The sequence below is a fragment of the Camponotus floridanus genome, unplaced genomic scaffold (assembly GCF_003227725.1).
Source record: "Camponotus floridanus strain SB8 unplaced genomic scaffold, Cflo_v7.5 scaffold42, whole genome shotgun sequence".
NCBI classification, from domain to species: Eukaryota; Metazoa; Arthropoda; class Insecta; order Hymenoptera; family Formicidae; genus Camponotus; species Camponotus floridanus.
In genome coordinates this window covers 293,300-319,245 of record NW_020229570.1, presented here as the reverse complement: position 1 = coordinate 319,245, position 25,946 = coordinate 293,300, and the positions used below count along the sequence as shown (strand labels likewise).

General features: G+C 35.8%; 1 protein-coding gene and 1 long non-coding RNA gene across 4 annotated transcripts; one reads left to right on the top strand and one right to left on the bottom strand.

Moving 5' to 3' along the window:
• The first annotated feature begins 518 nt into the window (after positions 1 to 518).
• On the top strand, positions 519 to 14,942 carry LOC105257097. 2 transcript variants are annotated; one of them, XR_003123241.1, is made up of 7 exons: positions 519 to 737; positions 6,282 to 6,464; positions 6,547 to 6,918; positions 7,936 to 8,017; positions 8,118 to 8,203; positions 14,241 to 14,668; positions 14,761 to 14,942. It is a non-coding gene; the product is annotated as an uncharacterized LOC105257097 (long non-coding RNA). The 2 variants fall into 2 exon arrangements; XR_003123240.1 differs by having other exon boundaries at positions 551 to 737; positions 6,547 to 6,802.
• Positions 2,042 to 14,937, bottom strand: LOC105257103 (serine-rich adhesin for platelets). 2 transcript variants are annotated; one of them, XM_011267498.3, is made up of 6 exons: positions 14,755 to 14,937; positions 7,934 to 8,075; positions 7,758 to 7,848; positions 7,304 to 7,407; positions 6,619 to 7,010; positions 2,042 to 6,453 (listed from the first exon to the last, which is right to left on the bottom strand). In XM_011267498.3, the coding sequence occupies exons 2-6, from the start codon at positions 8,046 to 8,048 to the stop codon at positions 3,010 to 3,012; spliced, it is 4,146 nt and encodes a 1,381-aa protein (XP_011265800.2). In that variant the 5' UTR covers positions 8,049 to 8,075; positions 14,755 to 14,937; the 3' UTR covers positions 2,042 to 3,009. The 2 variants fall into 2 exon arrangements, with proteins under 2 accessions (XP_011265800.2, XP_025267467.1); XM_025411682.1 differs by lacking the exon at positions 14,755 to 14,937 and having other exon boundaries at positions 7,934 to 8,120.
• Positions 14,943 to 25,946: the final 11,004 nt, after the last annotated feature.

Genomic DNA, 25,946 nt, shown 5'->3' with positions numbered 1-25,946 from the left:
ATTGATTGGCTGCGGGATAGAGAGAAAATTTCCAAAGATTCAAAAAATTATTATCCCGCAGCCAATCAATGTGCTTAAATAATTTTTCGTTCACTAGACGTCATTGACCAATCACAGTTATTCGTCTGAAGAATGTAATCATATATTCTTTAAAAGAATGACTGGGATTGGTCAATGACGTCTAGTGAACTACTCCGGAACGATTAAACCCGACCAATCGAAAACGCCATTAGTCTAATGTATTCTACGATCTATGATTGCACATCCTGCGCGGTAAAAACGTATTTAAACAAATTCGTAATTTACATTTACAGTTGAATAATTCACTTGACATATGAATCACTCTTTCAATATGGAAGGTAACGTATTCTTCACGTTAAGCGCTGTGATTAGTTTGTTTTCTTATAAATTACGTTAAACAGAATCTCAATTAATAGAATTTCTCTTTTATATCTTGCCATGTTTAGTTGTATTGTTTACTCTTCAATAAATCGAAAATTATCTCTTGCAGCTATTATAATTATATATATATGTCACGTGATCAATGACATTTGTATTTTGCGCATTTACTGAAACAGCGGGAATGGATAAGAATAATTGTGGTGTTTCAGTTTCAACGACTTCGGAAGAGGAAAAAGTTTTTTTGCACTGCTACGGAAATTTGAATAGATTGGTAAAAGATGAGCTTGATCGAGTCAATCAATCTTTGGCTTTTTGGGGAAACACGCATAAAATTTGTAAGTAAAAATATTTTTAATTCTATAGCCAATTTCTTCAACTATGCGATAAAGAATGGGAATAAATAATTTTTGAAAGATTGTATTTCCACTTGTCAGTGATCCAATATTTTAATTAAAAAATGTACAATTCTTGTGATACGTCAGAGAAAATATAACGCTTTTGATTTTTCTCGCTTTTTCACTTTCTATTTCAATGGCATATAATGTAAAACAAAAATATTTTAACTATATATATATAGTACGTCACTTTCATTTTACATTATGTATTCAAATGGCAAATGTGACATAATAAAGCAATAATGTAAGAAAAAATTTAAAAATGAGAAAATTGAGACTGTAAATAAATAATTTACATAATGCATATGACATTTACATATCATCTATAAAAAGATATTATTTTTTACGAAGGAGAAATATATGTATGTATGTATATATATATATATATATATATATATATATATATATATATATATTTAAAATACCTTAAAAAGAGAAATTCATTATAAAGATATAACACATATAATTGTACAAATTATATATAATTTATTATACAATCATATGTCCGTAAAATGAATATTTGTTTTCTGCTCCGCTTTTTATATTTGCCATATTACTATATTTGAATAAGTGAGCAAATAAAAATCAAAGCATCCAACAAGGATTTTCATCCTGACAAGAATGTCATTAGAATGAGAATAGGAACTAACAAAAATGTTTAAGATAAACAATCTTGTCGAAAGATATTGTTTAATTCAAATGACTTTACAATACGGACATTTGACTGTACATCAAATGTAGAAATGATTTCCTCTTATCATGATACAAATATCCTTAATATATAAAACACAAAATGCACTCTGTTAACTTTTGATTTACCAAGTAACAGGAATTTCGAAAAGAGAACATTGCTATGTCCTGCTTATTATCATGTACATAATAATCATAAATATATACAAGTTAAATAAAATACAATTAATATAATACAAATACATTGTGTATAGCAGCATAACATAACAATAATTGTACAACATAGACATTATGCATGTAACTGTACTAATATGTAGAAAACATAACACAAGATAAGAGAATAGTATTGGATTGAAAGTTTTTTTTTTTATTCTCCAAGAATATGTCGTGTATGCGATATCTTTAATTTACAATATTGGATCTATACATGTGGTATTGTGTATTCGCATCATATATTTAGTAACTTTCATATCTGAATTTAATTAACAAATTACATAATAATATACATATATAATAAAAGATAATGTAAGACTAAAATATAGATAATTATTTTATTATCCTATTGATTCAATTTTGCAATCTTCTTAATTTTGCAATCACTTTATCATACATTAGCAACTTTTAGAAAAATTATATTGTGTAAAACGTGATATTGAATCTATATCAAGGAATCAATGGGATATATGATATACGAATACAGTTTACCACTTATTTTTGCTTGGACCACTTTTAACTTCTTGTTACTTTTCTTTATTATAACTGTTACAACGCAGCTATAACACTTGCTATTCATAAATTGAATATATAAAGAGGTGATTTTGTTACATGATCCGATTCCAATAGCAAATATTGAAAGCAATGATTGTAAACTATACGGGACATAATTCAGTCATGAAGCAAGCTGTCGTTGTCAATCTGTATCACTGATCAAAAGTTACATTCTGATCTCTGCGAAGAAGATTCTCAGAGAAAGATGTGGAGATTCTTTCTTCCGGAATGTTTCCAAGTTTTAATTTGACAAGATCAATAATATAGTCTATAGATCATTTCAGAGCATATGAAAGATTCTTTTTAAGAAACTTGAAAAAATAAGATTCTCGACCTACTGCTCTTTATAATACTATTCTGTATATTCTGTGTACTCTATAATATACGTAACGTTCTTTGTGAGATTCTCCTCATCCACTTCGCGTGAATTATAATAATTGTGTGCATCCCTGTAAAAAATGATTCCACGCATTTTTCCATTCATATGGCAGTGTCTCAGAGTTTATCCGTTTGTCTGCTTGTTTCCTATATTTTTTCTCATTGTCATCATGTTTTATACGCGCGTTATCGCGTATAATAATGGATTCAGTGAAACATCCAGTCTATAACAATCATCCAAATGAAAGAAACTAAAAACTGTCTTTTAAAATCCTATATAAAATTCACACCGATGACTCGAAAACACCATAGCGTATCACTTCCTCGCAACAACGTAAAATAAAAGCTCATTTTTTCATCCTCGTCGGAAATATTATTACCGAGTCTCGCTACCCTCGGTCTTCCGATCGGTTTTCTCCGTCTTAGATTCGTCAGTGCTCCCTTCATTTTTTATCGTGGCGTTGAGGCTCTTCAGGAAGTTTCCCAGGTGCTCGGCGGCAATGGGATTGTTCGCCCATTCGTTCGAGGGAAAAACTGCCAGCAACGTTTTCTGCACGGAAGTCAATTGCTTCGCGATCTCACTCGCTTCCGATTTGACGGGAAACTTGTTCTTGTCGTCAGGTGCGGTCGAATCACCGACCGCGGTTGGATTCGCGTCCGAGGTCTTCGTCGCATCCGTCGACACTTCCCGATCCGTCGTCTTGCTTGAACTCGTGCCTGAACTGGACTCTACCGTGATCGAACTGGAGTCCGGGCTGTCTGGCGATTTGTTGCAGGTCGCTTCGGAAACGATGCTCTTCGTCGGACTCGACGACGTCCCGTTATTATCCCCGTTTGAGCTGTTAATATTATTGTCACCCTGACTAGTGCTACCCTCACTTCTCGCCCCACCATTGCCGGGAGGTGGCGACGGCGAAGCCGTCGACGACACGATATTAGGACTCGCTGCCTCGCGATTCTGTTGCTGTTGCCGCTGCTGTTGTTGCGAATTGTTAGGATTGGTCGCTTCTTTCTTGGACTCGGCATTTGTATCTCTAGCAGTATCGTTCGTGGCTTGGCTGGTGCTCTTTGCATCCTCGTTCCGCGACAGAAACCTGTTATTTGTACTCTCGACATCCAAGGCAAATCTTTTTTGAATGTTCAAACGAAGAGTGTCGTCCAACGAGCCGTGATCTTCGTTGTTACGAAAAGCCGAAGGTTTGCTCGAGGAGTCGCCCAAGATCGTCCGATTGGTATTAACGTTTGCAGATTTGTCCGCAGAGTGTTGTTGTTTATTGATGGGAACAGCCAAGGATGCCACGGAAGATCTTGCGGGCTTAACCGGCGCGCACTGAGCGGCTAAATGACTCTTCCCTGGCACGCCACTAATATTGGAATTGGCTGGATTGTCGCCACTTCCAGACGTCGCAGAAGTCGCGCCGCTTTCTGCAACGGGACGCGGTGGTAATTTCAGTCGCGCCGTATCCATCTGAAACTGCTGAAGATTCGGTGCCTGATTCAGAGCGTAAAAACTCGACAGAGTCGGAAAGACGGATGAAAGGTCCGAGCTCGATCGATTGAGGGAGCCGAGGCACGGTGCGTAAACAGGGGTACGCGATGGCGATGGTGGTAATGGAAAATCATTAACACGGTGAGCTGCGGGTGTCAAAGAACCTGGAGGTGCTCGATAATACAGATGATTGCCCAGTGTCACCAGTTGACCCTGATCGGAGACGCTACCCGGTTGCATATTATCCCTGCTCGTAATCTTATTGGTCTTGTTTTGATTAAGTTTCGTCACCGGTTGAGGGATTCTCAAAGGATGTAAATCCATACTCTTTTTACCTCCGCTCAAATCCAGAATGTCCTTGGATAATTCGTGTTCCCTCTTCCGTTTGCCAGCAAACATTGTCGTTCGTTGCTGGCTCGTTGTTATCTCGCTACGATCCGCTGTCATTGGTGTCTGTTTCGTTGTCGCTACCGTTGTTGCCGCTGGTTTGCCCTTCGTTGGAGTGGCTGGCATTCTGATCTGTCCCGTCTTCAAAGCCTTCAACACACGCGGGTCGACCGACCGATCGTTCAACGTGATACTAGGATTCACTTTACCCAGTGCGACCTTTCCGCGATTATTATCGTTGGGATCTTTGAACTCGACTTGCCCGGAAGTCCCGGAAGACTTGGGGGACGTTAGCGTTATGCTCAAACTCGCCGGAATATTCAATCCGTAGCCATCTACTAGAAAATCCCTAGTGTCATTCGGCAGCAGCGGGCTGGTCGACGCTTTTGCGTTGGGCATGCGACTTGAATTGCCACTGTAATCTCCTACTAGATTGGTCGCTTTACTCGTAGGTACCACATGTTCCGCGGAAGAAGTGCGCGATAGCTTAACAGAATTATACGAAGAAGCGTTTTGCCTCTTAGCTTCCTGTTTCTGCGCGATCTGCGGCGATTTTCGACGCTTCAAATCTGCAATTGGTACACCCGGCGGGCATTTCCTCTTTACCGCTCCGGCTGGGACAATCGGCGGATCGCTAGAAAAGGTATACACATCCATCTTGCTGCTCGCGATGTTCGTGTTGTTTGAACTGACTCCCGAATTGAATGCACGTCCGTTTGGGTCATTGGTTTTATTTGTACGCGAATTAGCAGTCATTCCGAGGAGATTCCGTTTCGCGATCGCGATGGTGTTGCTGTTCGCATTCGAGCCAGCGTTCTCAGTATTGCTCTTTTTCTTAATTTCATCAGTGTCTTTCTTAAAGGATTCCTCCACTTTTGCGTTAGCTTTTGGAAGAGATTTGAAGGCGCTCACTGCGACACCGATGTCTCGAATAGTAGGCATCAACTTGCTATCATTTGGTACCGATGGTTCTCGAGCGGTCAACTGAAAACCCTGTAGGAATTGCTTTTTATCCTGTTGCTCCGCTGGTTTCTTCAACGCTGTTTTTGGCACGGTACCGCTGGCGTTAGTGGGAGAGGTCTTCTCGGATGTTGGAGATCGATCTACTGAGAAGGTCACTTTACGCCGTTGCTTTTCCAACTTATCCGGCAATACTGGATTAGTCTGGATAGTAAATTTATCTTTATCTTGTGCCTGTTGCAGTCGCTGAATCAACGGTGCGTCTTTCTCCACTTGACCGCAACGCAATAGAACGTCGCTGATGACTTTCGGTTTCTTCGCATTGCTATTTTGTGGCGGTGAACATTGCTTCAGCGTTATCTTGACACCATTGGAATTCACGACACTAAATTCAGGACTTGTTGGACTCTTAATATCTGTAGAAGGAGCAGGGGGATTCTTTAACACTTCATATTTTCCGTCCGGATTCTTCATTATCTTAATCGGACTCTTTATCTGCTTGCTTGAATCATTGCACATCGTCGTTGTCGTCGTTGTCGTCGTCGGCGAAGACACGTTTGTCGCTACCGTGGTCAATATTGTCGTCGTCACGCTCGTCGCTGTTAATGTCGACGTTGCGGATGTTGTCGTCGTTTTGTTTGCTTCGTCTTTCTCGCTTGTCACTGTTGGCTTACGATCCACGGGCGTATTTATCTTGCTGTTTGCAATCTTATCCAAACTTTTCGTTAAAGACGTTGTCCTATCGCTATCGCTCGCAGATAAAACTTCTGATTTAACTTCTGATTTAACTTCTGATTTAACTTCTGATTTAGAGGTTTCCGGAATCTGATTAACAAGATTAGTGCTTATATCACTGTTATTCCGAACGTCGATCGGTGGCAAACAGTCCCGAGCTCCCAATCCCGGAGTCGATGGTCTTTGATGCAGCGGTGCTTCGAGTCTTTGTTCATGCGCCACCAGGTAGAAAAATCTCATCGGTGCAATCTGCAAGAAAGGTAATTTAAATGAAGTCTTCTTATATATTAAAAATAAACATCTAATATATAATATATAAACAAGAACGTCATGTACTTACAGATTGTCACGACTTACATGTCATCTAATAATTATGCGAAGGGAAATGGATAAATGGAATAAAGTAATACTTACCCTTTTCCACGCGTAAATATAAGCGACGTCCATGAGGGTCCAATTTTCGGGAAGGGTTGCGCGTCGATGACAAATTTCGATGGTGTATCTTGTTACGTCAACGCTGTATTTCATTGATATGAACTTTTTCAAATGCGCAATAGTCACGAGAGCTGGACACTGCAAGTATCTCCTGCTGTTGCCGGTATTGCCATTGTGATTACTGTTATTGGTATTGCCACCGCTGTGGACGCTATTCGAGCTGTTCGTATCCGCGTCATTGATACTCAATATATCCAACGGATCTGCTTCTGGCGGCAGGTATTCCAAGCTCAAGCTCACCACATCCTCCGGATTGAATATTAATCGTCCACTTACATCTTCACCGCGTTGCTCCGGCGTTGTTAGATTCGCTAATTGTTTGAAAATTGAGATATAATAGATATATATAATTTATATTAAGATTCTTCCTGGTCCAAACCATGTTGAACATGAAGTATAACATCAGAAATATAAAATTTTGTGAATTCTTTTCTCGTTATATATAGAAATCAGTTTTACTATGTGTTACCATAAAAAAGATTTACATAATTTCCTATTTCTAACATTATAATTCAATATAACTGTGGTAAGAGACCAGGAATTTGAAATGGGAATGCTAGCGCAAAGATTCGAGAATTTAGATGATTTTAAAACGATTACTTACCATGTTCGGGATGCTTTTTATAAAATTCTCTCCTCCTTAGCATTTCTCTATGGTATAATCCGGGCACCAATTTATACACGATCTCCTGTAGCGCTTTATCGGCTCTGCAAAGAGATTTCAATCGTAATCAAAAGTAATAATTTTTAGAATATAAAAAAGATGTATATTATTTTTTTATTATATAAAGTGCATCGCACGGAAATCCACTCACTTTGACCACTTTGAAATCAATATTTCGTTATTTGAAATATAAAAAAAATTATGTTTTTTGATATTGCATATTTACTATTATTTTATAATCAAATTTTTATCGTTTTTTATCTTTCAACAAAAATTAAAATTTTATTTTTACAAACAACAGTTTATTACTACTGTAAAAGTGGAAATGGACGATGTAAATTGCTGCATAAATTATTCAAACAATGCAAAACAATAAAAGCATATGATTACATACTTGATATTTGGCTTCGCTTTGTTGAGCGCATGTTTGCACGATGGGCATTGTGCCGAAGTGCTGAGTGCTTTCAAAATGCAACTTCTGCAAACTGAATGGCAAATATACTTATTAGTTTATCGTGTATGTTGATAACCGATAAAATCTGAACTATATAAATCTCAACTTTTACTTACAGGAATGCAAACACTCCACTATGGTTGTGGCATCTATGAGGTAGCCTCGACACAGTAGACAGACCAAATGTTGGTTAATATCACGTAAGAGCATCCTTTTGCCGATACCAGCCATTTCTTCGGAAATTGCAAAACGCTAAGTCTATAAAGAGAAATACAGTTATTTTCAATTTGTCAACTATAGACTTCAGGATTCAATCGATTATTACCATCAACTTGAGTATTAATTCCATGAGAAATTGAAGAGCATCGTCAGAAATATTTTTAACCGTAAGTACTTATAATTCTCAAAATCTCCGCAATAATGCAATGATACTATGTACATAACTTAGATGAATTAAATATAAAATATGCATATTAAAGTATCGAATATCTCATTAAAATATCATAAAAATTATATATTTATAAATGAAAGATTCCAGCATTTCATTAATGAAATAACAAGACTATGAGTTTCAAAATATAAAAAGCAGTTTTTAAAAACATATAATCGAGAATATCTTATAATCTATGTAGTTTTAAATAATTGGAAAAAAATTTGAATATTATAATTGTTTATATATTAGAGTAAAATATTTTTGGACATATGTAACAATTTTTTTTTTCATTTTTTTTCCTTTTTTTTCATTTCGACTCTTCAAATTCGTTATAGAATTATTGGGTCACATGCTTTACAAATATCGTGTGTATTAAAGGAAGATACCAATCAGTGTCGATAAAGTATTGTACATGATTGCAAAATTCAAAAATTTATTTTTCAAAAAAGCATTAAATAAACACGAAACTACATAAAGTTTTAGTTAGTTTTTTGAGATTTATGATTACTAATAAAGTAATATTGAAAATTATTATTTTAAATAAAAAAGTCCAAAAGATATCTGATTACTTTATTTCTCATTTATACTATCGAAATGTAATATTTTTTCTTGGCATTCTCCTATACAATACAATTGCAGTACTTTAGTAACAACTAATTCATATTTCACTCTGATACAGAAATGCCAGCGATATGTCATTATGTACATTTAGTTGAATTTTTTCGAGGGTTTCTCAGGTAGCTCCCGTTATGCCCGTTGTCATCCCCTCCAGCCGGGCTCAAAAGCCCGTAGGTAGGAAGGTATACGGGTACATTTCCCGTCTCTGTTTAGAATCGTCCTTTCCATAGGTAGGAAGGTATACGGATACATTTCCCGTCTCTGTTTAGAATCGTCCTTTCCGTTTTTCCGCTCGCCCGGCGGTGCGGTTAAACCGCCAAACGTCCCTTGCAACGTGGTGTATATTTGCGTGTGTGTACGCTCGAATATACCTGGCGGTATTGATCGAATATCGCGGTATTTTACGGCCCGACGAGATAAGTCGACTCACCTAGTTATTTACATTGCGCTACGCGAAGAATTGCGATTTTTGCGTAATTTTCCTTTTTTTTTGCGCGCGCGTGCACAATTTGAGAAATGCACACTCGGGCTTGTCAAACGGCATGCTGTGCGTCGCCATAAACGTAACACGTGTTGTCGGCAGGAACACATAGATTCCGCCATTTACATCGTGACGCGTCTTTTTGTCGCAGCACGCTACCTAGTGTGAATCCCATTTTTTGTTCTCAATTAATCTAAAAAGAAGTTCTCCGTGCAGAATCGAAACAAAAACAAATGCTTTTCTGTTTTCTTCCTGAAAGAGAACTGAATTGAACGTTTCTAAAAAGAAACATCGTACAGGCTGAAAATAAAAAAAATAAAAAAATACAATGGTTCTTACAGATGTATCTTCTATTTAAAAATACAACATATAAGTGAAAAATTAAAATATAAGATAAATTTTATCCCTTCATCTCTCACATGATTATATTTGAAGCATAATATATTCTTGATTATTTCAACAAATGATGAATTTTTAATTTTAATGTAAATAATCTGAGATAATGTAAAAATTAATAAGGAAATTTTGAGCTTTGGAAAAAGAATGTATAATAATTGATTCATAGAATTTCTGTTGCAAATAATAACATCAAAATATCGATTGATAAACAATAATAATTACAAAAATAGTTACATAACTGAAAAATTGTTTAAATGTTTACATATAATTCTTATGATGCCATTTTTACCTATTAACAAATTCCTCTCTTCTCTTCTTCCTATAAATCTGATTCAATATTTTCTCTCTCGGTTATTTACTTAACTCTGTTGCCGCGCAACACGTGTCGCGAATGCTATAGATGCATAGCCCATAATCGTATTGTAAGATTTTTATCTTTAACGATGCAATATTTTCAAGAAAGTTTAATTTAAAAGAATGCTGATTTATATAATTGATATCTCACATATTAAGAATCTAATACTAGGAGAATAATAGAAAAATTTAGTTAAGAATATTGTTTATTGAAATTTTATCTGTCAAAAATTCTTTTAATTTAAACATTAAATAATTTCGTGCTAATATTACGCGGTTTTCATATTTACAAGTAGATTCAAGATAAATATCTCTTTGATCTCTAATGCAACAACCTAAAACACACACACACTTCTTTACATATAAAATTCGCAATTTTTACATATCTGCAACTTATTTATAATTTAAGACATTTCTTATTTAAGACTTTCTCAAAAATACATGAGCTATCCGATAAATATAAATAATTTCGTTAATTGATTTTTCATGATGATCCAATTCTATTATCGATTTCAATTAAAAGATATTGCTATGGAAAAACATATATTTTTTCATACATGCGGAAAAAGGCAAAAAATAATCTTTCGAATTCAATCAGCGGTAACCGCGACCGACAATCGCCACACCACGTTTCCCTTATCAAACTAGAAATAAATCACAGATAATAGACTATCTACGTGCGCGCGCGGGCGTGGTCGACATATGTGTACGTGTGCAGTTTATAAAGTAAAGGCACGCGAATAAAAAAAATAGCGGGAAACGGAATAATTCACTCCATCATTATCTTTATACAGCGTTTTATCTCATCGTTATTTACTCAAATTATTTAATCTGCGAACCGTGTGCCTTAGGTACTACGTTCTGCGCTGTCTAACGTGCTATGTCTATTTATATCGTACTGCTTCGAGAAACGAAGAAGCGAAATTCTTAGCGTGACGTGCGGCAAAAGAAACGCCAATCTCTTTTAAAACTAAAGATTTACAAAACTATCTACAAAAATAATATCTAGAGATATCAATCATATAAATGAAAATATAGTAATAGATATATTTTTTGATATCTTATATACATTAATTAATTCGCGAATTGTAATAAAAGATACAATGATATCATAATTTATTAATATTAACTTTTTACTAGGATGTTTACTCCCTAAAAAAAACACCTGAATACTTGAAATTTTCATGAATTTTTTCAACTGGAAAAGTTAGAGAATTTTATTGGAATATGAGAAGTTTCTTTTTAAATTCTCTCTTTGATCATTTTTTTGCTTTTATATTGTAAACAATCGTTAATAGTCGACAAGCCAAGTTGTGAATTGCATGTCTAAAATATATTATAAATATATATATTAAAACTTAAATGCTTATGTTTTTCTTTCGTATGAAGACTATTAAAAATGCATACAATAAAAAAAGTTATTTTACAAAGTTGCAAAAAATCTTTAAAATATTCATCTAAAATTTAAATAAGAATACTTCGAAGATCACAATCTTTAGGGAAGATTTTTTAACAAGATTTAAATAGACACCCTGTTTATAAACACTGTCAAAGTAGAAAAGCAAAATTTGCGGATTAAAGATCTAATCTAATCTGATCGAGTCATCGTTAACGTAACTGACATATCAACACGTGTTTCAGAAATTAACACGAGTAGTCGTTCTCACGCGTCATTGCTGCGCTCCTGTCAGCGTGTCGCGTAAAGAGTTGCATAATGAATGCTCAAGACGGCTTTTGTAGTGGAATTCCTTTCGGAATATTGAATAATGCGGGCATCTGTCGCAGCTTCCTCTTTATTTCCTGCGAGATCCCTCATACACGTATTGGAATTTTGTGTCACGCAAGATAGTAGATTAGAATTTATTTCTTTCTCGATTATTTTATGAAAAATCACATATATATTATTTTTATGAAAGAATTATATGTATCTCTGATACTTCTCGTACGCTTTTTTTGTTATTGAATGTATGTATAATTATGTAAATATTTTAGATTAATATGAATTTTATTCTCCAAGAAATATATTTGTCTTAAAACATCGATTATTTTATATGTTATGACAACTTGACAATTTCGAATGATAAAAGAAAGAGAGAAGAGGGGTAAGATAACATTTCAATTTTCATATTTATCGTGTGTTAATAATTATTGTATAATAATATTATATTCTAATAAATTTATAATAAAGGAAAAAAATGAGATTCACACACATGAAAGAGTTGTACTTAAATTAATTAGTACATAAATAATAATTTTGATAACGCTGTGTCAAACGGGCAATGTACGTAATAAGTAATTTTCAATTTCAATTCTCATAATAGAAAAAAAAAACGATCGCAGGCTGCTCGTGAAATATCGTCACGACATTAGACGACACTTACATTTGCGAAAAGCAAAGGGCGACCCTGCCAGACTGTCGTTCGCAGTCACTTAGCGACCAAAGGAGAGACACAGAGAAGGCGGACATCGGGGGAGTAACTTGGCTTTTCCGTTATTAAGGGTGGGAAGGAAAGGACGATTGGCTTTTTATAAGAATCTCCTTCAATACGCGATCACATAAACGGGAGATCAGAAATCGAATACAACATTTTAAGAATCGATCAAGCGTCGCTCTCGTTATGAAAGCGAAGAAATCAAAGCGTTGAAGAGAAACATATTAGATAGATATATTGAAAGTAATAAGTGTAATAGTGATTTCGTAATTAAGTAAGATATTTGTCGCAATAGTGAGAATTCTTACGGAATTTTTTTTTCGACTGCGGATATTTTTTTTCCTTTGTGATTATATTTAAAAAAATTGATATTTTTCTTTCATATTAAAGAACTCATGTGAAAGAAACATTCATATTTTTTCTGTTCAAGCGTCAACATTCAGATATGCAAACACAGCTCAAATTCAAATTATTCTGCAAAATAGACAAAATTCCAATTTTTAACGATATTTTTTCAATTCTTTTTTATTTTCCAATTTTTTGCATACGCATGACAAAATGTATTTGCATAGTGATGTCATGAATGATGCCAGCTTGTGAAACACAAAATTCTCTCATGAAAATTCTTGTTAAATTTCATCAGTAAAATTCAGAAAAATTTCGTATTAAGAATTTGTTAAAATATAAAATTCATTTGAAATTAATTTTAAAAATCATATTTCATTATCTGTACGGGCTTTTACAATTTCCAACAATTTTGTAACTTATTATATATTTAAAGTTTTCCGAAGAAAAATTCACGATTGTCAGAGAAGTGTCTCTAATATTTTTTACTTAAACACTTTAAATTTTATAAAGTATTTTGTATCATTAATATATATTTCTTTCTTTGAAAAAAATTTATATTAATATATTTATATTAATATATTTATATTAATTAATTTTTTATTTTACAATGTACAAACAATGTATATATTTTATGTAACGATATACGTACATGTATCAAATTTCTTTAAACTTATGCAAAAAATTTATCTATTTTTTGCAATTATTTCAATTTGCGGTTTCATAAAAAAAATAATCGATACCGAATTCCAAGAGAAAATTTTTTTAACAGATCCACAAACTCTTAAACTCTTTATTACAATATTTTTTTGTACAGATTTTGCATATAGATAAAGATATAGATGAAATAGAAAGAGTTGTATATCGAGCATATGTCGAAATTGTTTTATTGCAAGGAAAATAATTTGAATATTTTAATGAGAAAAACATCTGTGTAATCTATATGTCCGAGACATATCGCGTAAATTTGAAAGATTTAAAACCTCTTTATAAATGACAAATCCAATTCATTATTTCAATTTGAATAACGCATTCTGATCTAAAAAAAAAAGAATCTACCCTAAACGTAATTTAGATTAGATACACGACTATTATTTACGTTAGGTCTATGATAATAAAACGAATTCTTCGAATATCTTAATATATTTTTTGGAAAAAAAAGAGCCGATACTATAAACTTATCTTAATTGAAGCAGTTGAAAATATTCGGAAAAGAAAATGTAATCAATGTTTATAACTATCACGATAGTAAATAACTCAATTAAACAATGATTGAATAATCTATATATGTTTCTGCAATTACACAATCGTTACTTTATCTATATCGTTACAGTAATAATAGTAAAACAATCATTTTTCAGGGGATGTTTTTTTACGATGCAGTTTACGCGAAGCCGCAAAATGCATCCAAAATGCATTATAACTCAGTGTCGTAATCGACGTTCGGACTGTTAATACGCATCCCTGGCTGATGCCTATTCCAGCATGTTTGCCTACCGACGAATGAATCCCATGCGATTCCGAGGACGGAACGAGAAAACGCATAAATGCAAGTATGTACGCTGAAAAGAGAGTAATATGAGAGAGGGAGAGGAAGAGAGAGAGAAAAGGGGGGGTCGGTGGGAGAAGAAGGAGGGAGAGAGGATAGGGAGAGAGAATACGCGGGGGACAACGGAGAAACAGACGAGGAGAACCGTCCACCTCGTCGCTCCATCTCACGGCACACAGGCGCATAACGTCTCTGTGTATACACCGGCGTGTGTAGGTGTATGTGTAGGATTTATTTCGCGTACGTATGCGTGCACCTATGTGTTATGTACTCGAGTGTATTATATTATATATGTATATATATTCTTTCTATATATATATACTTACGTGCAGGCATGCGATCCGGAGCAGCGGGGACGAGTGACGCTACGTTACTCCCGGTTGACGATTCTAGAGCACGAGCGAGTCTACGCGCGCGCGCGCGCGCGTAGACCACACGGCGGCGAGAGACGCGTCTTTCGCGCGACACGAGACACGACGGGACACCACGTATGCGCGAGGCGCCCACGGACGACGATCTACAACGACAACGTCTCGAGATTCGCCACCACGTTGTCTCTGTCCTTCTCTATCTCCCACCCTCCTCCGGGATTCTCTCTTTGTGTGCGGAGTAGCCAGTCTACTATTATTACTACTACTACTACGATTACTACTACTACTACTACTGCGATGTCGCGTGGTACTACGGCCCGATCGCGCGTCATTCCCGTCCCGATCTAGCGCGATCGGAGTAATCTGCCATGTCCACGCGATTCGCACGGCACCGTCGTGAAGACGGCGAGACAATCCCGAGACGAGATCGAGGAGGGCTCTCGAAAACGGCAGCGAGAAACTGCAGCGGCGGCAGGCAGGGCGGTCACGAAATTATGGGTGCCGGTGAGCAGCGCCGGTGAGCGCGGCGCGGCGCGCTCGCGAACTAAAGGCAACACGACGGCCAACGCGCACACGGTCCTCTCGACGCGGGATACGGGCGAACGGGAAAGCGCGCGCAACGATACATTCCACCGACGACGTCTCATGCCGAACTAAACGAGAGACGTAGAACGGGATGTGCCCTTTCCCCTGCGGGCTCTCCCCCCTCCCGTCTTTTCGGTCCCTTCTGATCCGCTCTTCCCCTATCCGTTCCGCTCGCTCTCTCGCAGCGACTCGGTTCCCTTCCTCCTCTTCCTCCTCCTCCTCCTCCTCCTTCTCTCCGACATTGCTCGTCCTTCTCTTTCTCTCTCTTTTTCTTTCTCTCCCTTCTGTCCTTCAGATCCAATGCAACTAACTCTGCTGGTTTCGTTTAGCTTGCCTCATCGTTGTGCGTGTACTCATTCGTTTCTTTCTCTCTCTCTCTCTCCCTGTCTTTCTCACCCTCTTTATTTTTCTCCCACCGCTCCTGATTGTACCTCCTCACTTGTACCTTCTCTTCTCCACTGGATAATACATACGTACCTCACACTAGCACAGCAACATTGAATTGCCCCTCTCACAGCGGCACTGTGTCCCCTTCCCGCGTGTCGTTACCAGCTGGGGTTACCAGTTTCCCCCCCGTCGTGCCTGTTCCCGCGCTCCTCGCCCGTCTCGTTATCCCACTGTCGCAGCCCCCACCCATCGGTTCTCTCTCTCCCTCTTCACCATTACAGGGGGTAGAGAGAGAGAGAGAAAGAGAGAGAGCGAGGAGGTAGCCCTTGTATATTTCCTCCTTTCTTTCTACCTTCTTCCGCGTACGATCCCCCTCTATCCCCGTATCGTGTTCCTCTCCCTTTTGCTCTTCGCGGGACGCTTCCCTCCACTCACCTCCCCCCGCCTGTGGCCCCTCAATCATGCTTTATCTCGCGACTCTGGCCGCCCTTCTCTCCCCATTTTGTTCTACGTTTTTCCCTTCGAAGCGTCGAGCGCCCTTTCCCTGTTCATCCCCTTTCTTTCTATCGCGTCGCTCTCTCTGTCCCTCTCTTTCGTTCCGCTATTTTTTTTCTTTGAAAAGAAGCTCGTTCCCTTCTCTTGCTTCTCGACCTCTCTTCTCTTGCCTCTTTCTTTACGCTCGTTCGCTTCCTTCTCCCTTTTTCTTCCCACCGTAATCTCTCTTTCCTCCCCTCTTTCCGCCAAACACCCCCTCGTCCCTTTCTCGTTCTTGATAGATGTAGCGGGAAATCTCTGACCAGCTCTGCAATGTGCGATCATTTTTCTTCCAATCGTCGTTTCCTGTATAGTGTCAATGTACTAGTCTACCTACAAGTTCAGGACAAAGATGTTACGTGTGCATCGCGTGCGAGAATACAATGATGATTTCAAACATTGTCTTTTTAAATCGAAGAATCGTTTCGAATGTAATACATGTGTGTCGAGAATTTGTATTGACACATACATAAGATACGTACACACATAATATACGTATGTGTGTGTATGTATATATGTATAATACGATAATCATCAAATTAATTACAATAAAATACATTGAAACATTAACAAATAAACTCCGTAAAAAATCAAATATCACTCCGTTAAAACATCTATAACAATATAGAGAATTAGAAGCTATTACGAACTATTATAACAAAGCTAATAACGAAGGATATAATAATAAAGTTATAATACATCATTCATACAATAAAACTACATATTTATTTTAAAAGCTACATCTCAAAATTAAGAATTGCGAATTATAAAAAATATTGCATATATTTCGATGAGAAGAAAAGAGTAGCATCATACTACGAAGAATATGTTAAAATTGAATAGATACAACATAGATACGTAAAGTAAAAATATCTTAGGAGCTTATTAATTTACGAGATAATTCGAATTTTACGTAGCTCTTGATCTTTTACTGTAAGCACATTGAATTATAAAATTGAATTATAAAGTCAAAAGCGAGGGAATCGGTTTCGAAATGTTATAGTAATTATTTATTTTCATATGTCACATCACTCATTTTCGATATATAACTTTCTATTGACTTTGATTAATAATTTATAGATCTAAATTTCTCTCTCTCTCTCTCTCTCTCTCTCTCTCTCTCTTTATTAAAATAAAGTAGAAATGCTATAAATGTTGCTACAAATGTAGACGAATATGGATTGATTTATGCGTATATTTATTATTACTAACGAAAATAATAGAAAATATATTTTATATTAGTCTATCACGAGAGATGACACGTGAACAAATTATTTAATATCTTGCAAGAAACAATTTTATACGATTTCAAGTCTTTGACCTGCTAATTAAACACGACTGCATGAAGGACACTGAAACCTTAAAGATAATGTTATTTCCGAGAGATAGCTGTTTGCTGATAAGAACTCGAGAAGGAGGCTACATTTACTTAATATAGAAAATGATTCCTTTGATCTTTGAGTGTTTAGTGCACATATATTAAAGCTGAAAATATAAATTTTTGTTTTCTGCCGATATGTTGAGTCTATTGTCATGTATAAAAAAATATTGCTTTATTCAAAATTGATAGAAAAAAGTATCAAAAGAATCAAGTATTAATTAAATTAATATAGAATTAAAACGATATATATCTTTATATTTCATAATTAAATATTGATTATTAAAATTGATATGAACTTGATTTATGAAAAAACCGAATTCAGAAATTATAGGCTTTTTTATTTTAAAAGCCTATAATTTCTGAATTCGGTGCTCGTTTATGTGTTAAATCAATTCATATCAAATTTTTATAGATTTCTATAAAAAAAATTTATTTTCCTCTTCTTTGTTACATCGCTCATGTTGATGAAATTTATCAAAAACTTCTTTTTAGCTTCGATTAATAAATAGGTCTATAAAGATCAAATTATACAATCAAATTATACATCTATGGTATCTATTAATGGTGTATTTTTCTCGTGATAGAACGATTCCACTAGCTTGTAAATTTTTAAATCTGTCTTCTCTTTATCTTTACTGTTAATCTTACACAGAGAAAGAGCAAGAAAATTAAATTAAGATATTTCGTAAATCAAGATAAATTCTACAATTTATATGTAAACATAATATAACGTCTCGTTTCAAAATGTTTATTTAAAGAATACGCGAGCAATCTTTTCTCTATAAATTACATACGTTAAAGGAATTACATCGGTAAGGAACAGTAAAATTCTAATTAAAAATATATAAAAAAATGTAACTCGTCAATATTCGCAGAATCAAAGAAAATAAAAAAAGTAAGGAAAGCATATGACGAGATGCGTATGTGGATCAAACGGATGCCGACATCTAAGATCCTCGTGCGAGTCTTCGTGTGCAAGTGAACTGTAGAGATCTCCGTGACACGTGAGGCCGCGCTGTCGCTATTTGCGCGTACGCTGCGCCTGCGCCGTACAAGCGTTCCCTCTCGTTGCATCTCGTCGGAAGAACGGTTTTGTCCTCTTGTTCATCTCTCTCTTCTCTCTAGAATCTCGCGAGAATCATATTATCTAAATATATATATTGAGGTCGGTTGCATCAACACCGAGCTCGAAACTCCCTCCATTTTTTCGCACTCCGATTAATTAAATTTCTTCTTTATCCGCATTACGGATATAGCACATCCATTAGGCTGACCACAATTTAATGAAACGCATACATGGGATTTTAGGGTGCTTCTTTGCTGCTAATTTGTTGCTTTTTCCGGATTTTCTTCCAATCGTTTCATTAAAAAACTATCATTATGCTAAATAACGATTTTATCTTGAAGGTATACGATAAAAAATTGAGAAGACAAACATAATGTGTGTATTTGAGTATTATGTTTAAAATTGTTTCTATTTAGTCTGTATATAATTAGTTTCCCTATTCAAGAGAATTTATTATTTTTAATAGTTTCTATATTCAAAAGAATTTAGAAATAGAGAATTTATTCTCTTAATCTCTTCCTAAAAGTTACTTTTAGATTATCTCACGTTTCTTAGTACATAATATTCTATAAACATTTTTTTATCATACATTTTGATAGATAGATAGATAGTCCTACATTTTATTGCTCTATATTCTTTTTCATCTCAGATATTGCCAGCTTTTCAATCTTAAAAATATCGTGTTATATGAAATATAAAAGGCATTGTTACTTTATAAAAGTATGTGATGTCATAATATTCGATTCTACCTATCTATAATCTATAAATTTAAAAAAATATGAATAAAGTCTCGGAAAAAGGGAAAATTATAAAATAGTATTATATGTGCTAAAAGTTTTCGAAAAAAGAATATTTCTTTTTTAATTTTTAAAAAATTCTTTTTTTTTTCTTTTTTTGACGATGCCAATTTAGTTATCAGACTTTACAGAGAATAGTCTTTCAAACAGCATGGAGGCAAGCGCTATGACTGTGCGTAATAATGGAGATGCCGAATTGAATAGAGTGCGCGCGCGGAACAAAATAATTCATGAAACGAAACACAAATTGCTTTTATGATATAAATCACAGCAACGAAGTCTCACAATAGAGTTAAAAATTGTCATGGCAATGGTTTTAAACAAATAAGAATTCACCTATGTACCTGTGTTTGTCTCTCTTCGCTGTTTATTATTACAAGAAGTATTATTGTCATTTCGATTCTTTATTTTCACAATTCGTCAAGTTCTATAGTTCTTTCTTCTATAACTCGTTCCATAATTCTTTCTACGGTGATTTATTAAATGCATGCTATTGTAAGGTATCGGATAAATTTTTATTTGATAAATGCAATGGTTCAAAATACAACAATTTATATTTTATGCTCCTGTTTGCTTATATATTTTTTAAATTGATTTCATATTTTTCATTATTCGCGTATTTAGTATTTCAGGATCATCGACGTTTTCTTAATATTTTTTCCAATCAGCAAAAGTAATGAGAAAAATCTCTTAGCAATTATTTACAATTATTTACAATTATACGTATGGAATCTGAAAAAATTGAGATTTTTAAGAATTCTTTTACGTAATACATTTGATATATTATTGCTTTTTTTAAATTATACATTTAAGGATCGCGTACAATCATAATTAAAATTTATATTTGTATTTGATTTGTATTTCTCTCATTATTTCGCGTTATAAAAGAATTTGTGCTGTGAAAAATTTGAATCAAATTGAACAAATTGAAACTCTCATGCAAATACAGCTTCATTTTGTTTGAAAATGGCTTTCATTATTTTCTGCAGAGAATAATAATGTAAATAAAATTTCTTTGCATTGCTACGTTTGCACTTTCGCCAGGATATCATAAAAAATCAAGATAATAGCGAATACTATGGTGAAAAAATCTAAAAAAAGCATGATGAAAATGTTTCATTATTTATTAAAGATAATAATTTAAAATTTTGAAAACTTTTATTATTTTTTAGAATTTTAACACACAATTATATTATTGTAATACGCTTTCTTTACCATCAAAATTTAATATTTATGAGGAATACCATTGCGGAAAAAAGAAACATTGTTACCAAAAATTCCTCTCTTTTAAAGAAGCAGTTTTCTTTCTTTGTTAATGATGACATTTTCTGTGAAAATGTCATCATTAACAAAGAAAGAAAACTGCTTCTTTAAAAGAGAGGAATTTTTAATTTTTCTCTAAAAGAGAGGAATTTCAACTGACTGAAATTTTTTCTTTCCACTCTACATAGAAAGATTAATACATAGTTAATTTATAACAAAAATTTTACAACATAAGAGAGAGAGAGAATGTCAAATGTTTTCAATCTAAAATATTATTATTTGATTTTTTTTATTCATTTATGAAACATGATTAATGATTTAAATATAGATCTTTTGACAATAAATCAATAAGGAATGATTGATTAATCATTTGCGTAATTTATATTATTTACAGTTTATAAATCTTTATAAACGTAGGGAAAAGAAAAAAACATGTAAACGTAAAGTTTGATAGCCTTTTATACAAAAGTTATAGTCAAAATATCCAGTCTACTGAAAACTTTCCGTTGATATTTAATTACAGTGGTCATAACCGTGACAGGAAACTATGTCCCGCCCCATTACAATGTGTAATCTTCCAATCCCGATTCACTCTCTCTCTAGATATATGTATATGTGTATGATCGGTATATGAAGAGAATACCAAGACTATTATCCTTCCTCTCTCTCTTTTACGGTCGGCGGCTGTCAAATACCCTGGGCCCTTCCTCCTCTCTACCCTAGAGACTTATTGTGTCTCAAACTTTCTCTTTGAGAAACTTCTTAGAACGTTTCTCTCTTTCTCTCTCTCTCCCTACTACGAAAATTTGTGCAGAACGGTCGGTCATCGGCGCGACGAGTGAGCAACGCAGCGAATGAGACGCTACCCTGAGACGGGGGGGCACGCAATCTCTCTTCGTCTTGGCCCTTTCTCTGAGCGCGGACCGTTCCGCGAATCGTCGTTCCCTCCGTCGCGCGTGTAACCTGTATAGGTGATGATGACGCGTGGGCGGCTCCATCCGGCCGAGGCATGGTGTGCGCGCGCGCGCGCACTTGCGTGCGTGTGCGTGTGTGTATCTGCATATGTATACGCGTCGGGTGCGTGCGCGCGCGTCGAGAGTCTCAGTGAGCCTGCGCCGCGCGATATCGGTCGATAGAAACGGCTCTTTTGGGAAATGCTCCACGTGCCTCTCGAAAGCCGAAGAAAGAGAAGCGGGGGAGTCGCTACTCGCTACCCGCGCGTCCTCGGATAAAGGGAAAAAAGATAGCTCTTTTTTTTCTTCTCTCTTTGCGAGAGGACACGTATGATCCGGAGTAGGATAAGCTCGGTCTCTCTCTCTCCAGCTCCCAGTCCAGATCCAGGTTTCTTTTCGCCGAGTCATCCGGCGCGGAATAGACGAGGGCAAGCTTGTTGCACGAAGGCGGTAGCGTGGACGCGAGAGCGTATCGATTCATCCGGCCTGCCACTGATTTTAGGACAGAATCGCGCCGCGACTCCGCCTCGCTCGACTCTCCTGTCGCATGACTAGGGAGACCGATGTTGAAGAGCGTGGTGGAGGGAAGACGCCTCGTCGTTTAATCCTTCGGCATGTGTATGATACGCGAAATACATATACAAGATGTATAAATATGTATACTTAGAAATATAGCTATTTTTATACTTTACATTCCATCGATCTGTTTTCAAAGATTCTCGACACTTTCTTGCGATAATCGAATAGTAATAATGATTGAATTAATTAATGAATCATAAATTAATTAATTAATTAATATATATATATTATTTTAATCTCTTTGCCAGGTAGTCAAACTTTCTACAAATCAGTAGCACGCACATAATAAGTCTTATTAATATGTCGATACTTTTTTTTCAGATTTTTTCCTTAAGAATCGATGCAATCGTTTGATCCTGCTGCGATGACAAATAGAATTTAAATTAGCTTCGAGCAGAAATAATTACTTCGACAGGAGAAGTCCACGTCGCATGAGTAAGTTTCATCGCCTTGTTCAAAATTTATCTTGATCATTAATTTTTTTCTAATCCAATTAGTCATTAGAATCGAATGAACGATTCGAATAGGAAGAATGATCGAGTATCGAAGTGCGCGAGAAGATCATGCGTGTCAAAGCCCAGTTCGCCTACGCGTAAACCGCTCGCAGTCGGATAAGACCGAGGCAGCGGCCTGTGCGTCTTCGCACAGGAGGGTAAGGGAGAGAGCGGGCAGGCTTTCGCATTCCCCGGAGCCCCTCCTGGCGCGCGAGGGTACATTATTCATTCTCCACTACACCCGCAGGCATTACGAGGGGTGCGCCGTGTGCGTGTCCCGCACACGTGTGTGCGCGTCCGCGCGAGTAGATATCGGTGTATACGCGTCGTGTATCCGTGCGATTCCGACGAAGGGGGAAGGTCGAGGAGAAAGAAGAAGAAGACCTCCGCATCGTGGGGAGTGGTGGCGAAAAGGGTGGCGGCATTACGTCCGTCCGGGCTGTGACGGCAAAGGGATGGAGGAGAGACGGGAGATGCCGAAATCCCGAGGATTGTCCGCCAATGGGAAGAAGCGAGATGGGACGCGAGCGAACGAGAGGGAGATAGTTGACGCGCGATATCCCTTGCACACGATGAGGGTGTCGTTCTCGAATGGGAGACAAGTGTTTTTCGAAATATAGCAGATGTGAATTGTCAAGCATGGGCTCGAGAAGTCTTCTATTTCTTCGATATTAGAATCTTTGATATTTCCCCTACAAAATCTATAAAAGAGCCATAAATTATAAAATTAAGATCAAGATTCGTTGAAGCTTTTTGTAAAATGTATATTATAATTCTTTGTAACAACTTGCTTTAAATTTCAATTCGACCTTAAATTTTGCAATAAATTTACTATAAAATATTTTAAATACATCAGAGAAAAGAAAGAGAGAGAGAATATAAAGCATTTTATAATCGAATTAATAAAATCGAATTATAATTAATATACACAGTATAATATTACTATCAACATTGATCGAGATTGCGCGTGCAAATTCCGTTGCCGACCTTGGATTCGTCTGACGCTTCGATGGACATCGGGATCCAAGTGTCTAACTGTGATTGTATTTGAAAAAAAAATCAGAAATCTGTTCCGCATTGTGTAACCGCGCCTTGTTCTCGCCCCGAACGCGCTCAGCCCTCTTCACTTCCGACGCACTTCCCCGGGGAGGCTGCAGCCAATCAGCGACCGAGCCCCGGGGCCGCAGGCTGACTCTCTCGCGTCCTAATGTAAGTTGTCGAAGATACAGGCACATCGCGCAGTGTGTACTTTGTACACGCACCTCGTCCCTCCTCCCGATAACGCAGATCTTCCACTGCAAACGTATAATTAAAAGCATCCTCTTGGTTACCTGCGTCGACAATTCGACGTAGGAGAGGGGAGGATAAAGATATTGTCTGATCTTCTACCATCCTGGTCCGAGACCTGCACTACGTTTTCCATGAGTTTTACATTGTCCTAAAAATGTCCGCGTCCGATCAATGACAGTCATGTATGCGTATATATTTATAATCAGGCGAGAGATTGCGAATCACTTGTTGCTATAGAAAGAAAAACTGGATGACGTTTTTAGAGATAAAAATATAAAATGTCGGCAACCGTATCGTATCAGCCAAAAAATCATGGGTTACGCAATTAATCACTTTTTATCTCATATATCATAAACAATCTTGATAATTTTTAAATCAAATATCGGTCAATCTTTCAAAGATGAGCATCGTGAAAGATATTTTCTTATTCGTATAATAAATAGGTAAATTATTTTAATTGTTATAATTTAATTGTTATATGTTATTTTGACGTATCTCAAGTCCCAGGATAGAAAAATGCACATAGTAAATTAAATTCTACGTTTAATTTCTACGTAAAATTTCCACGTAATCCTATAAAAAAATCATTAAGGAAAATCATTAATCGATAAAATATGTTTATTAATTATTGATATGTCTATTCGCTGATCAAGCATCGATTGCTAGACGAGAATGATAAAATTATTCAAAGTAAGCAGTTTGTGACGGTTGCGCAAGTCCAGCCTGGTATTCGCCATTTTCGCGCTCGGTCTGAGATCAAGTTTCCGGGAAATGCGTTGTTATCTTACGATATGAGTGTCTACGAGATAAATTTTTACGCAAAATCTTTAGAGAAAACATTATTAGCATTAAAAAACGTTATTAAAGCTAAAAGGAAATGACATTTTTATGCAATTTCACGATACAGATTTGATGAGTTATTACTAAATCATTCGAATAGCGAAACGATGAAAACGCAGAGTAGATTGCTCGTATATTACAGTCTTTACGGTATTTTATTATCGTCGAAACATGGAATGACAAAATAATGGAGACCATGTTTAAAAATTAGAAAAAAAGTTACGCAGTTTGTTATGTCAAATGTCAATCATCGGTATGATAAAATTAAAATAATGAAATAATTAATACGTTTATTTTGCGCGATTAAATCTGCTTCACAAAGACACTATATTTTCAAACACTTTAGAACAAATATTTGCTTTACTCCATATTATGATCGACATATTTTCATTATTAACGAAATAGAATTATACGAAACAATGCGAATTTTTTTTAAATAAAAAATCGAAACAAATACTCTAATACAATACTGCAATAATTCTTTTTAAACAACAGAATATATCGTTATATTTATTATAAATTTATATTGAGAGAAAGAGAAATAATGTATATTAACTTGCTTATCGCTAAGGGGCAAAGATGACTGATTGAAATGAGTCACATGTAAGATACATTTTATATTTCATTTACGAGCAATAATCCTACAGTGTATACAATGCGATATGACTTCCAGCTCAAAACGAAATGATGGAACCCATGGATGATAATAAATACGCGCAACGATTACCGCCATTCATTCATTCGTCCACTCATTCATTCGGCATTTAATTTTTCTCTTGCTAAATTAAATTTAACGTTTTAGTTAACACTGAAGATCACGTCGCGTAATATACACATACATATTCCTCTCGTCGATTAGAACACTCGGAAACCATCAACAATATTAGATAATATTAGTATCAGTGTACCTATACACGCTCTTGCAAATTGATTTTCATCACTCTCATCATCGATTTTGATTTTAGAAGCTGCTAGTAC